General features: G+C 41.8%; 1 protein-coding gene across 1 annotated transcript in view; it reads left to right on the top strand.

Annotated features, from left to right (window-relative positions):
* The window catches only part of PPM1H (protein phosphatase, Mg2+/Mn2+ dependent 1H), a 208,252-nt gene that overhangs the window by 170,591 nt on the left and 21,779 nt on the right, over positions 1-15,882 (top strand). The window contains exons 7-8 of the mRNA XM_054025431.1: positions 3,726-3,789; positions 8,092-8,199. Of these exons, the coding sequence (XP_053881406.1) occupies positions 3,726-3,789; positions 8,092-8,199 (172 nt within the window). The remainder of the gene's footprint in view (positions 1-3,725; positions 3,790-8,091; positions 8,200-15,882) is intronic.

Here is a 15,882-nt window from a genome sequence, read left to right as displayed (position 1 = left end):
CTCTGCCAGGGATGAAAGAGGTTCATTTAAATAAAAAGCCACCTAGTGGCTGAACAGTATAATACAGTTTAGCATTTCATTACAAGTCGCAACGAAACTGCATTTGTTTTGTTATCAAAGGGAGCTTAGGTTGAATTATATGGATGTTTCAAGGGGGCTTGTGCTGGCATTTTTTACAAAATGGAAGGTTCCTCTACCTCCGCATGCATCTGTTTTATGACATACCAATGGCCATATAGTATCTTTATATATACAGTGTTCTCTCTATAAACAACACAGGCAAGCGTAAATGCAACTTTATTTCTTAAAGTCAAGTGAAATAGCCCAGAAGGTTGTAGCCTATGTGAAATCAACAGTAGGTTTCACACAGTATAAATCAAAAGGAGCTTCACAGTTTCCTTCCTCCTCCCCAGTGGAATCACTAAACTACTGGCTGAAAAGCTGTCCTTTATCATTCTCCTGCAGGTCTGAACTTCACTACACACGCTTCTCCCTCTGGGGAGAGGAAGAGAGACCAAACAACATTGCTTAATGCCCAACTGAAAGATTCTTAGTCATTATGGTGATGAATATATAACAAAATTAATGATGAATTAATAACAAAAGTTATTAATAATGTTATCTTATTTTAGCACCAACCGTGTGTCTAGCACTGTCCATAAAGGCATAAGGACAGACATGCTCCTTGCTCCAAGTAACTTACAGCATTGTAAGAGAATGGGAGAACCAGAAGCTTAAGCATTTTTAACTTTTCTGTAGTCTTGTGGCTCAAGATCAGGCTCAGTTTGTTATTAAAAAAGGAAATTGGCAGGGAGTTAGTGCCATGGCTTAGTGGTGTTTGCTATTTGAAATCTAACAAGCCAAAAATATTAGTTTAGAAATCTTTCATGGCTTGTTGGCCTTCCTAGATTATGATATGAGAGCCATTTGGATCCATCCGGTATGTAATATGGAATCACATAACATCCTGGTTACTTGGGGTCAGATTCTGACTGGCCATAATACAGCCATGCTGGGAAATGAAACCTCCCCAGTCCTCTATGGGGCTAGCTTTGGGCTCCTCCCTGCATTTTTGGTTTAATTGGGGGTGGAAATGTGCTTCAGAGCAGGTGGGGAGTGAGTGGAGCTGTCGCAACCGTTCCCCTCAATATATCAGCCAAGTTGGGGGAAGGGGAGGAAGTAATCTGCATCCTTTTCAGGCTATAGTTAGTGACTTTCTACTGGAAACAAAATAGAGAGCAAGTGAGGGATTTGTGACTCTTAAGACCTTGCACCGGTTACCTAAGTTAAAGGCGGTCACCCTGTAGCTTTTTAACGGGCAATCAGGAAGCTGCCACTGTTTCCCTGGCAGCTCTGCTCAGACACAGTGGGAGAACTGAGCCCACCTTGTACAGTGGTGATAGGTGTTATAAGTCCTTCCCTGGACTGCTCCTGGGCAACACACCTACATATGGCTCCATATGCAGACGGGTCTCATGCTAGCCCTAAGGTTGCACATGAGGTGATCTATGACTCCTTTTCCTTTCAGATTCTGGATCTGACCTGCTTCTATCCCCCATAGAAAACCCCAGGAAGACATCACTCAGATGCTTTCTCAACAGTACATTGCTGCTGTGCACTTCAGCTCAGTAGCCCCATGTGCTCTCCTCATTGAGATGTTCGCCATGTATTAACCCTGTTCCTCCAGCTCTAGAGCATCCCCCGTTCATTCACTCCTGTAAAAAGACACCCTCTGGGCTGTCCCATCATGGAGACTCATGACTCCTGTTCTTCCACAGATTCTGCTAGTATCTCATCTTGGTTCTTTCTGCTGTACAACTGACTTTGTTCCTTCCATCAAGAAACTAGCTTTGCTTTTGAATTGAATCAGTGCACTAAGTTTACTTGGTGTGTCTAATAGAAAAATCTTTTTTTTTGTGGTTTATTTAGGGTGTGAGAATCACATAATTTTTGTAATGGACAGTTATTTCTCCCCAAGAAAGTGGAAGAACATCAACCCAAGAAATCATCCTTTGGCTGTACTAGCTCAATAGCTTAGAGCATAGAAAAGACTCAGTTGTGCTTCCTACAGCAGAGCCAGTATTTCCCCAGTTTGTAGCTGTACTTTTCAGTCTGTAGCACGAATGCCTTCTTTAACTGTAGTATCTGGGCAGTAGCAGCTACATAGAACATAGATTTCACAAAAAAAGTGGCTTTCATTGTATGATAGACTTTATCTGCTCCAGGAGCTGCATTCAATGCACAGGGTAAATATGCAATTATTATTATTATTATTTTCACTCAAATACATTTACCTAACTTTTTAATATGGAAACAAAAATTGAAAAAGCTAATTTTGACACCAGCTGACCATGCAAGGCAAGGTAAAGATGAGGCTTAAATATCATGCCTGTGTCACTGCCTCTTGATCATTACTTGCCCATGCTGTGCCAAGGTAGTGCAGCACAGGTACTTACGTAATGTAACACCCTGTATTAATCCCAGCTCTATGCAATATTTCAGGGTAGCAGGCGGGGTTGTTACAGGCGGGTTTCAGCATAGGATTTCAGCCTTAAACTTTAATTTCCTGGCTTCTGCTGGTTTGTGTCACAACCTTAATGTTGTTTAAACCTAATTGCATTTGATTCCCATGACTTCAAACAACCAGTCCAGCTCCAGAGCTGAACATTAGGTGTTGAGGCTCTGGGTGAGACTGACAAGAGGGTGCACTACTGTGCATTCTTTTTTCACACTCGTGCATTCCAGTTCAGTGCTGAATACTGATTTGTTCTCTCAGGTGATGTGTCCTTAGGTAACTCAAATGGTGGGGAAAGGGAGAAAATAGCAAAGGGAAAAAAATGTTTGTCATATAGAGAAGGCGATGGAGGTGAATCCTGTTTGATGTTTCGGGCTACATACCTAAACCCAGCGAGCACCCCATTTCATTGATCTGAGAATATGTTTGGTAATACAAAAGGATTCTCAAGAGCTATAATAGTTACAACCGTCTATGTTTCTTAATTTCTCACCAGGAAAATTGCTAACCTTTTAACCCCATCAGTGCTAAAAAATCAGTTGTGTAAAAGGTAGAGTATGCGCACATGGTGTAAACACATTTAGAGGATGAACTCATTCTTCTCTCATCTCTCAGCCATTTGAAAGCTGTTGTGAAACACAGAATTTCTGGCAACCTTGAATGTCCTAGCCAAGGTCAAATGGGCTCTAAATATCTTCTCACGCCCTCCACAATATGAAGCTTGCTTTGATATAAACAGCTCCTGAAAGCGAGAACTGGATCTGAGAACTGTTTCACACTTCAGCCATCTACAAACTCTGCTGTTTCTCACAGTTTCAGATTATTAATGTGAATCCAATCACTGCTCTTTATGGCAATGTATAATTGTACGGCTGATGCCATGCCCAGCAATATATCTCCCCTCCTACCCCCTTCGCTAATTAGGATATTGTTCCAGTTTACCTGTACTTTCTTCTGCTTAATAGAAACAAGGACAGCTTGGTGTTAAATACTGCATGTTCTTTGGATTAGCTTTTCTTTTGTTCAAATAGCACAGTTCTGTAAGGAAAATCTCTACACAGAAAAAACAAAAACAAATTGGCAGCTTGCTGCAAAGATGGAGTCTCTAGGAAAAAATAATAAAAATATACACAGCTGCTTGTGTTAGGGCACTGGGTCACTAATTGAGTGCAAGCTTTAAAAAAAATATGTTGTTTATCCCCCCCCACAGGGCATACAAAAGCATTGAAGAGGACGACTTGAAGTTTCCCCTTATATATGGAGAAGGCAAGAAGGTAGGCATGTGAGCTTTCCTTGAACCAAAGGGATAAAGAACTCTGTGCTGTTTACCACTCAGTGTAGCCTGTGGCAGTCCAATGTTTTCCACTCAGTATCTCTTTATTTTATCATTTTGACAGCTTGAAAGAATATTGTGTCTGACATAAATCAGTCTCTGCTGTTTTCAGGGAGGGAAAAGTGCAGTGTATTAAAAGGTAGTTTTATAACAAACTTAGTCATTTGTTGCTCAATTTACTTTTGTTTTCTTACATGCACGCAGCTCGTAAGAATGTTTTGCATTGTTGCAAATAAGCTAAAATGAGACAATCTTAAATTGCTGTTCATGTGCAGATAGTTCTCATGGCATGGTTGTGAAATGCATTTTTAATGTGGATTGGTTGGGTGAAGAAGACAAAAATCTATCCACTTTGCTGAATAAAACAGCAGTTGTGTGTTTAACCATGATTTACAGTATATTGAGATAAAGGAAGCTGTTGAAATTCTGACATAAGGGGAGGCATAGGTGGGTGTGATCTCAAGGAAAGGTAACACATTTGGAGTGATAAGAACTAATTTTTTTTTTTAATGATAATTTTATCCAAGTGCCACTGTGTTACCAATTGCATGATTATGAACAGCAAGATTATTCGCTCTGATCCCAACAAGCCTAGCTAGACATAGCAATAGGATGAATATAAGGACAGAGAGGTCTCAGTTTGCTGACATTAGTATGCTCACTGTGTTTCCAAACAGCATTTCCCCACTGTTTGGATTCTTATTTGAATACAGAAATATGCAATCTTCAGATATAATCTAGTTATGAAGGATTCAAACCTGCTGTAGCTTATCTGCAGGTTTGATGGGATTGGTTCTTTTGTTTGCAAAGGGTTTGTGCACCTGTTATTTTTAAATTTATTTTCTCTTTGTTTTGTGGATGTAGTGTTTTAATGTATAATGTTATTTAAAGTGATCTCGGTCACTAGCTGGCATCCATAGCATAAGCTTCCTGGTTCAGAGGTGGCCCCAGATTCCCATCCCCCTGACTGGAGGGTGGTAGGAAGGTTGTTGGGAGAAGATGTGGGTTCATTGCCCTGTGAGAGTATCTTGCTGGCTGCTCTATGGCATGGTATTAGTTAAGGAAGACTCAGGAGTTTCTTGGGGGAATGGCTGATGTTTCAGGGGGAAAGTGCTCTAGCAAGTAGGTGAGGTGTCTGAGGTAATTGAAGATCTTGTCTGTACTGGTTCTGCAGTCAGGAGAAGCACTTTGAAAGAGGGTATTGGGGAGTGAGGTGCATCTCTAAAACTATTGTTGTTCCCAGTAATGACCCTGTTCATATTATTGTCACATCAGCGATCTGAGTTTGCCTCATGGTTCTTGTCTTGCCAAAGGAAATATGTGGCAGCACTCCATTATGAAGAGACATCCTGCTGCCTTTGTTATTAAACCCCCAGGGTTGTTGGGTTTTTTTTACTTTTTATTAAGGCAAAATTAAAATAAAATGTTAACATACTAAACCATATATTACTTATTCAGGATCAGATTAATATTCAAAGAAACCGGCTAAAGATTTTGGTTTGCTGGTTGAGCAGCCCCCCTCCTCTAAGTATGCTAAAAAGAGTGCCAAGTGTCTAAATACCGATCTTCTTTTAGGCACTTCTCTTGTGTACATTCTTGGTATGAAAGCTTTTCCATTACAAGAACCATCCATATTTTATTACACAACAATTGTATAGGAGGAGGGGGTCACATTTTTCCAATAATGTGCAACACAAGGTCTAGCTGCTAACAAAAATGTAATTAATTTGTAGTTCTACTTAAAAGGCCGAACCTTTACTTGAGCTTTAAGGAAGCAGATCAGGGGATCTCTAGGATGCCAGCATTTTGTCATAAAATGAATCTCTTTAATAATTGCCTCCGCAAACCATCTAAATCCTGGACACATCCAGCCTATGTGCAAGTATGTTTCCCTTTACCTGCAATCCCTTCAAAAGAGCTCTTCCCTAGTAGCAAAAATATTATGGATCTTAACTGGAGTCTAATGCCATCTATACAGTAATAATTTTTATAAATTATTAATATTTTGAGCTACACATATTGAAGATGAATATCCCCTTTCCCACAGAGAGACCCACTCACCCGCATCAATTTCTTTGTCCAAATCCTTCTCCCATCTTTTCATCTGGATTGTTTTCTTATCAACATCTTTTTCAATCCAAATTGTATATGTTTTAGAAATTAAACCTTTTGTTTCAGCTTGCTCCTGGCTCAACTTTTCAAATGTGGTTAAAGGTCTAGATAGAGCCACCTCGTATCCAGCTTTCACAATAAAATGTTTGACCTATGGGATATTGACAATATGGGATATTTATATCACTTACATTATTACATGATATAATTTGGAATGATTTCAAATCAGTACCGAGGAACAGCTGTCTGAATTGAATAAGCTCAGCTCTCACCCACAGTGGACAGCCACTTTGATACGTCCTAGGGATAAATTCCTGATTATTAATGAAAGTAGTTGAGGAAGAGGGTCTTGGTGACAGGAATTTAGAAAATTTGTCCAGAGCTGCTAAGGTGGTCTAGATAAATGACCACCTTTTATTTTTGGTGACGTATGTTTCTTTTTAACTCAACAATTACTATGAATAACCATATTTGGGCTACAGTCTGGTTAGAATTTTACCCCATGTTTGGATGGTCTATTGTTAGCCTAGATGACCCCATATTTTAATTGTGATGCATAATAATAATAAACCAAAATAGGGAAAGCTAGTTTTACGGAACTTAGAACTCACCCTTGGCCTTATGTTTCCATATGAATTTTAATAGTGCATCCTGCCATGTTTCTGATGTCATGTCAGGGATACCAACAGAGATGTACTGAAAAAAAAATTACTGGGAGGACATTAATCTTTACCAAGGCTACCCTACCTAGCCAAGTTATTTCTTATTCATCCATTCTTCCAAGACTTTCATCATTTTATTTCACATTGAAGGATCACTTGCCTTAAAATGATTTTTATGTTTCTCCACAGTATTTATTCTCAACTATTTTAAAGATTCCATTACCCATTTAAGTTTATGTAGATGTGACAACCGTTTGTTTTGACCCTTTTGGGACTATTAATTCCTAAAATTTCAGATTTATCGTAGTTTATTTTGAAGCCTGATACTTACCCAAATTCCAAAGCTCTATAATTTTTAATGAGGCTTCTGGCTCCGGCAGATATAACAAGATGTTGTCGGCATGAAAAGCTATTATGTGTTTAATCCAGAAGGCCTTCTGATGCCTTTTACCATAGGACTGTTTCTCTCACTCACTGCAAATGGCTCCATTGCCAAAGCAAAGCATAACAACCATCCTTGTCTGGTACTCCTAAACAAAATGAAAGGAGGGAGGCACCCTCAATATTTAACTTACCTGCCTTTTTTCAAAAGCTGCCTACAGCATCTTCCCTCTTCCCAGGTGGTCAGGGGCATGTTGCATATAGGAAATGACAATACTTCAAGAAAGAGCTATCAAAATATTCCACTGACAGAGTGCTCTCATTGACTAACATGCTGAGTGCTTCATACACTTAATATAATTTAGTCCTTCTAGTGCAAGTAGTACTTGAGGTCTCCTTCAGAGAGATTAAGGCTCCATTGTCCTAGACCCTGCACAAACAACTGTCCCAGAGAGCTCACAATCTAGGCTCTAGACAATGCATAAGTTAGAATAAACAGAAATGGGGAAATAGGGGAGGCGAAGGGAGAACAAGGAAGTGATAGGGAGAGGTGCATTACGTATTTTTAAATTCCTGAAGACTTAGATTAATGAGAGAGAATTTTTATTCTGGTTGAGATTAAACGTTTTTATTTTACTGACCTTTTTCTCACTTACACACACACACCATTCATTCATTCTCTTTCTCTCTGTGCTATATATAATTTTGAGACAGCAAGTATTTGCAGCATTCCCAAATTTCACAAACCACCTGAGGATGCAGTGGATGTTAAACCCACTCCTGAACTACTCAGGGGGATTTAATTTATGGTCTAGAATGATAGGCAGGTTTTTTCTTGGCCCTGCAGAAAGGGAGAAATTGAAGTCAGAGTGATCCTGGTGGGTAGTCTTTTCACTTTCACAATTTTAGCTGCTTAAAGGTCACTGTCTATGTTAACTCCCTCGTATAGGGGAGGAGACATTGAAAAAGAGAGGTAATTCCTCCAAAAGCCCTAGCAGTTGTGTGGTGGGATCAGTTTTTAATTCTCTACAACATTAACATTGTGTGTGGAATTGGCTTTGATATTAATGCGTTTCTCTTGTTTCCAGGCTCGTGTCATGGCAACTATTGGAGTAACTAGAGGACTTGGAGACCATGACCTGAAGGTGCATGACTCCAATATCTACATCAAACCTTTTCTGTCCTCATCTCCCGAGGTACGCCCTCCGTGTTTTTGTTACATGATTTATGGGAGTGAAGGAAAATTAATTAAACTAAGCGCACTTTGTTCATCCTGAATTACCCTCACCTGTGGACAATGTCCAGAATGTTATTTGATCACTTAAATAAATGTTTAAATTAAGGGTGGAAATAATGACAGGACTGATGCCATTCGCTACATAGTAATATAGTTTTCATTCCTCTTCCTATTGCCCCAGGAATGTACATATCCCTGTCAGGCCCCTGATGCCTTCCCGCCTTCTAAGTGTCATGGTTAATGTCCTTCTGCCCGAGGGGCACTAGATGTGACTCTGCAGCTGCTTCATGGTCAGCCCAAGGATTCACTATTCAGTGGCACAAGATGCTCTTCCCTCTACATTTCCCTTTCCGTGACTGAGCATGCTACTGACCCAGAATTTAAAGCCCATGTCTGCTTCTGAAATAAGAGAATAGAACCTAGATACTGGAGTCTGATTTCTAGCATGGCAACATGGAAACCACAGCTTTTACACAGGACAGAACCCCAATGTCTAAGGAGGAAAAATAGCCAGGGCACATCAAAATATGCTGCACACCTGCCTTGATCCACTTCCCTTGCAGACCCAATGCTTAATCTTTAAGGCCTTCAGTCAGTTGGGACCTAACTTCAGAACATTTTCAGTTCATCACTATCCAATACATGGTAGCTGATGGTATTTGGAGTAAAGCACTTCAGAACAGGATGTAGGGCATTTTCAGTTGGTGGTCCAGGATGTTGCAGTGGCCTACTGCAGGTTCTTAGAATGAGCCTGAGCCTGGCTGTCTTCATCGAAAACTCCTTTTTTGCATAAGCCACCCTGGAATAACAAAATATACAGAATCAATAATGAACATTATATTTAAAACAGTAAGCAATACATGTCAAGCCTACAGAGTTGAAGAGTAAAATCCACTGTGAACACACATGAATCTTAATTACCATTGGTCAAATCCTGAGAGTTTTGCACCTCCCACTGGCTTCAGCAAATACTCAACAGTTGCCAACATTTAACCTAGTTGTTGAGATCTACATGCTATGGTGCTGAGTGCCCTAGTAAAGACGACAGAGAGGGAGCAAGCGAGCTTGCACACACTGAACATAGTGTTGCTGCCAAACTAACAAGTCCTGACTAAAAAGTGCTTGCACTGAGGCTTGAAAAGACAACTGCAGAGAGATTCTGGTCACTTAAAGAAAAGAAGTCTATTGACAGCACCCGTCATCCTTCCTCACTCTCATTCTGCTCCTTTCCCTGTTTTTTTCCAGTGTATGCCATTTCTTACTTTGGAACTGTCTCTGCTGTCCCAAGCCAGGGAATCAGCATTTCTGCCCTCATGGTTGTAATAGATTTGTTTTGTGCCAGTGTAATGCTGCAATTCTATCTCCTCTTTCTGGCACTCCAAGATCTGGCTCTAGTGTAGTATCTCGGCAGGGTTGACCTCGCCAATTGCTGCAGTAACAGGTTTCATTTCCTGGACACTACAGTGCTAATAAGCAACGGTCACATAAACACCACTCTATACCGGAAACCTACTGTCCGCTATACTTACCTACATGCCTCTAGCTTCCATCCAGGACACACCACACGATCCACTAGCTGCAGTAACATTAATTCATGCAATATAAATATAAAAGATCTTCTAGGATTCTGCATCTTGTAGGTTTTTCCAATTTGTGTTTGAATTCCAAAACATGGTGCGCACAACACACACTCTGAGTCTCAGACTCTGCAAGTGCCTGATCAAATGGCAGCAAAAAATGTCCTTGTTTCCATAGTCTTTTGGCAGTTAAGGCTAGCAGAAATGTCGTAGGGGCCAGTAGCAGGAAATGAAGAATACCAGCCCTAACAATCTTGAGATAGAGCCAGCAGAAATCAAATTCTATGAGAAAACAAATACATGTGCCAAAAAAAACCCACACACCGAACAATGCTCTTGTCTCAAATATTGTCTATATATTGTCAGGAACCTGCTTTACATCTTGCAGACAAAGCTATGTTAAGAAGCAATGCCTTGTGCTGCCATTTGGGGAACTTGCATTTGGAAGTAAATTTAGTAGTAATAATACTTGCAACTTCTATAGTACTTGCTCATCAGTGGACCTCAAATAATTATATAAAGGTGGGGGGAAATAATTTCCATTTTACAGACTGAGAATCTGAGGCATAGAGAAGTTAGTCACACAGTGAGTCAGTGACAGGATAGAACTACATCTTCTGACTTCAGGTCCTGTGCCATAGCCACTGCCCCCTTTCCCAGGCCAGGGGAGAACATGGCAAATTTGTTTCAAATCGTAAAACCAAAGCTATGATATAAGATTGCAACAGAAACGCATCTGAAATCATAAGCATATAAATATCTGAAGAAGCAGACTCAGAGTCTAAATCCAGAAGTGTAGGTTTAAGTAACTTTTGGATTAATCAAATTTTATTATAATAGACATACCCACCCATGAGAGGAGCAGACCAGTATCCAAGTCTGACCATCAGCATTCAGTGATTCAGCTGGTATGAGACAAAATTTGGAAGACTTTCACAGCTCTAAAAAACTGAACCACTTATAATGAACTGGAAAAACACAAAACAGACTTACCAGAGCTGAGGCTATCTCAGTTGTATTACAGATCTATTTTTCATAGTGAAATAATCATTTGACAAATCTTAATATGAAATTCTGGCATTAGAATTCAATAGGAATCTTGTCCCTGTATCTGGGAAGTAAGGTTTGGTTTTAAGATTCTTCAAATGATTACTCACCCATTCGTTGGAAGAGGTATGCATCCAATGGTGCCATTTGGCCCTTGTTACTTCATCTGATCACTCATCTGACTGAATGATGTGGAGATGGAGAACTGAAGAACCTTTTCCCATACAGGCTATGATAAAAGAGCTTGCTGAACACTTCACAGTATGTAAAAGGAAACCACACAATGTTAGACTGACATCACTGTTTGGGAGAAAGCTTTAGGACTTCCAGTTAAAGGAACAAATCGGGTAAATATTTGGAGAGGGACTGTTTGATTCAGGAGAATCGAGGTGATTTCAGGAATAGCAGGTCAAATCTGACTAGCTTGGAATTCTTTTAGGCTACTACTGCCAGGGAAGAAATGAAAAATGCAGTACATGGTCTTACACAGGACTTGGATTTCTCAGAAAGCATTTGAGAAAATGTTCTGCCTCGTAGGTTAATATAAAAGACAGCCATGGAGTAAGTGGAAAGTTGGCACAGTACACTGGGAATTGGCTAAAGGGCAGGAAACAAAAGGTAGCAGTAAAAAGCTAAAAGAAGGTTAATTGGTGAGTGCTGCAGGGAACAGTGTTGGGACCAGCTTTTCATTATTTACATATAAATTACTTGGAAGATGGTATTGAAAGAGATTTCCATGTTTGCCAATGAAACTGCATTGGATGACACTGCACGTACAAGGAACAATACAATTAAGAAAGGATTTATGTATTGAAGTAGCTGTGCTGATTGATAGTAAAGGCAGCTGAAGCTGAATATAGAGTGTTGCCCCTCTTGGCTTGAATTCCACTGGGCCAGGCTGGTTCAAGAGCGTCTCAGGTAAGTGCATTAGAATGGCCACACAATTCTCTGGGATGATCACTTCACCCCTCTCCCCACCGCGTGGCTACCAGCAGGGAACACTTCTGTTCAGCTGCACAGCCGAGCAGGACCGGGCACCTCTGAATGTCCCCTTAATAAAAGCACCCTATTTCAACCAGGTGACCATGAATGATATCACTCTCCTGAGGATAACACAGAGAGATAAGGAATGGATGTTGTCTGAATACCAGCAAACACCGGGACCATACGCTGCCATGCTTTGTTATGCAATGATTCCAGACTACGGGCTACCGGCCTGGCGTGGTAAAGTGTCCTACCATGGCGGACGGAATAAGGCAGCCCTCCCCAGAAACCTTTTGCAAAGGCTTTGGGAGTACATCCAGGAGAGCTTTATGGAGATGTCCCTGGAGGATTTCTGCTCCTTCCCCATACACGTTAACAGACTTTTCCAGTAGCTGTACTAGCCGTGAATGCCAGGGCAAATTAATCATTAAACACGCTTTCTTTTATACCACATCTAATATTTACAAAGGTACACAAACCAGAGGTCCCTTGTCCTCCCTCAGGGGCCGGGAGCACGCCTTGGTTGGGTTTGGGGGTTACTGGCTCCAGGTCCAGGGTGAAAAACGTATCCTGGCTGTTGGGGAAACTGGTTTCTCTGCTTCCTTGCTGTGAGCTATCTTCAATCTCTTCATCATCATCTTCCTCGTCCCCAAAACCCGCTTCCGTGTTGCGTGATTCTCCATTGACGGAGTCAAAGCACAGGGTTGGGGTAGTGGTGGCTGCACCTCCTAGCATGGCATGCAGCTCAGTGTAGAAGCCGCATGTCTGCGGCTCTGACCCAGAGTTTGCCTCTCTAGTTTTGTGGTAGGCTTGCCTTAGCTCCTTAATTTTCACGCGGTGCTGCTGTGCGTCCCTGTTATGGCCTCTGTCCTTCATGCCCTTTGAGACTTTTTCTAATGTTTTGGCATTTCGTTTACTGCAACGGAGTTCAGCTAGCATGGATTAGTCTCCCCATATGGCGAGCAGATCCCATACCTCCCATTTGGTCCATGCTGGACCTCTTTTGCGATCCTGGGACTCCATCATGGTCACCTCTGCTGATGAGATCTGCACTCACCTCCACCTTGCCACGCTGGCCAAACAGGAAATGAGATTCAAAAGTTCGCGGGCCTTTTCCTGTCTACCTGGCCAATGCATCTGAGTTGAGAGCGCTGTCCAGAGCGGTCAAAATGGAGCACTCTGGGATAGCTCCCAGAGGCCAATACAGTTGAATTGCGTCCCCACTACCCCCAAATTCAACCCAGCAAAACCAATTTCAGTGCTAATCCCCTCATCGGAGGAGGAGTAAAGAAATCGATTTAAAGAGCCCTTTAAGTTTAAAAAAAAAAAAAAAGGGTGGGGGTGCTTCGTTGTGTGGACGGGTCCAGGCTTAAATCGAGGTAACACTGCTAAATTCGACCTAAAATCATAGTGTAGACCAGGTCCCAGTCTTATTAATCTCTCCTCAAATGGAAGTTGTTCCCTGCCCCTCATAATTTTTGTTGCCTTTTTCTGAACCTTTTCCATTTCCAGTATAGCTTTTTTGAGACCACATCTGCACACTGTATTCAGGATGTGGGCGTACCATGGATTTATAAAGAAGCACTATGATATTTTCTGTCTTATTATCTAGCCCTTTCTTAATGATTACCAGCGTTCTGTTAGCTTTTTTGACTGCTGCTGCCCACTGAGTGGATGTTTTCTGAGTACTATCCATGATGACGCCAAGATCTTTCTTGAATGGTAACAGCTAATTTAGATCCCATCATTGTATATGTATAGTTGGGATTATGTATGTATGGTAGATCCTGTTGTGATGTAAACACAAACCTGACGCATCCTTTGTATCACCGATCCAGGATTTGGTGCTGGAGTATTTCCTCTGCACACATTAAGAGCTTTGCTGAATAACAAAATGCACAATCCATATCCAGATAGAGAGAGTGCATAACTGTGAGCTGTAGTACAGAGCATCCACTGCTAAAACTTAGCAGAGGTCTGAAGACCCGCATCATGGTGTAATTCATCTTGACCCACCCTCTCCTTGCTGGCTGGCTGTGCAGAAGTGACGCTACTTCTTTGTTGCTAGCTTTAAACATTCCTACTCTTAGATATGAAGTTGTGGTATGGGCTAATTAAGACAGACCACTAGGTAAATCCCAAATTGTCCATCCTTCCTGATGACCATTGGAGGTGGACAGAGGGTTTCCTAAATGCATAGAGGGAGCAGGGGGAGTTTAGGAAGTAAGAGGGAGTGGAAGCCATACAGAGAGTCCGTCTGGATTGGGAAAATGGCTTTTGCCCAGGTTGCCTGGTGGTCTGGCTGGCCAGCCACCCACATCTGTGTGAGCTGGAGAGTTCTGTATCCATTTGAAGCACATGCAAGTTTGAGTGATTTGTGTCACAGCCGTAACATCATTTAAATCTCATATCTGCTGAATTTCCTGAATTATTATTGAGGAAGGGCAGCAAGCAGGGGGTAGCTCAGGGGTTTGGAGAAAATGGCTTGTGAGCTGGAGTTGATAAGTAGCTCTCGGCCTCGTAAAATGCCTGTAATGCCATATGTATGCCACATGAGAATGCTAGTGTTGTGCTACTCCACTGTAAAATCGCAAATAACTAATACAAGACAATAGTATTAAAAATGAGAACTGGAACAGCTCCGCTAAGTGGGAATGCATCTGGGCAAGACAGCCTGCCTCTGAAATACTGTGATTCTATGAACAGCTCTAAATTAACTCATTTCTATTAGTGTTTTCTAGCTACCCATAGATATATTTTAGAAAACTGAAGGAAAAAAGAAATATTGTGGCCATCCTTAAATACTTTACTTTGTGACCAGGTGACATCACCAGGACATGGGACATGTCCTCTGCTCGGTATGGGAAATAATATGAATACTGTAATATCCTACCTATCTACAAAAGTTTGGAAAGTTTATAAAGGTGACTACTTTATTACAGTAAATAGATGTGATAATCATTCTTTGGGTGAGAGCCATATCTGACAACTAACCCAATCTCATAGACTCATAGACTCATAGACATTAAGGTCAGAAGGGACCATGATGATCATCTGGTCTGACCCCCTGCATGCTGCAGGCCGCAAGACCCTTCCCTGTACTCTACCGTTGAAGTCCCCAGTCCTGTGTTTTAGTGACTTCAATCGGCTGAGACCCTCCTGCTAGTGATCCCTGCCCCATGCTGCGGAGGAAGGCGAAAAACCTCCAGAGGCTCAGCCAATCTACCCTGGAGGAAAATTCCTTCCCGACCCCAAATATGGCGATCAGTAATACCCCGAGCATATAGGCAAGAGTCTCTAGCCTGACCCTTGTTGGCCATTATGTTGTTCATGTACCATTGCTTGGTTTTCCTTGGCTACTATGTTTTATCATTAAACCATTCCCTCCATAAACTTATCCAACTTAATCTTAAAACCAGACAGGTCCGTCGCCCCCACCGTTTCCCTCGGAAGGCCGTTCCAATATTTCACCCCTCTGACGGTCAGAAACCTTCGTCTAATTTCTAGCCTAAACTTCCCCCCGGCCAGTTTGTAGTTGCAGCATCGCTGGTGTTTGCTTGTCTACAATTTGTACAAGTGAAAAAATACAAGTGGCCACTGCTTGGGATGGTCACTGAAGAACCACAACTCTACACAAATCCTCCATTCCCCTTTCTAGAAGAGACACGTTCAGCCATGAGCAGGAATGCAAACACTGCATTTAACAGTGAGCAGCTCACCCGTTCAAACCCCTGCACTCGCTTGATGCTGACAGCACCATAACGAGGTCTGATCCTCTGACCCCTGATCATCCCCATGGAGGCACAGCCCAAGGCCAGACAGGCAGAGCCAGGATTAGAACGCGTGACTTCCAATCCAATGCTCACCCCAAAGAACCTATTTTTAGTGGCTGGAATAGGGCTGGCTCCAGCCCCAAAGGCTATGCATGAGTAGTCCTGTCCTGGCTCTACAAGACATGCAAGTGGGCAATAGCTCACTTACCCTCCATTCTCTCCATAGAGAGTCTTTACAGAACCCCACAAGGGAACAGTGAT

The sequence above is a fragment of the Malaclemys terrapin genome, chromosome 1 (genome assembly GCF_027887155.1).
Source record: "Malaclemys terrapin pileata isolate rMalTer1 chromosome 1, rMalTer1.hap1, whole genome shotgun sequence".
Classification (NCBI taxonomy): Eukaryota; Metazoa; Chordata; order Testudines; family Emydidae; genus Malaclemys; species Malaclemys terrapin.
Note: the sequence above shows the minus strand (reverse complement) of the source record. Positions and strands in the feature narration are given on the sequence as shown.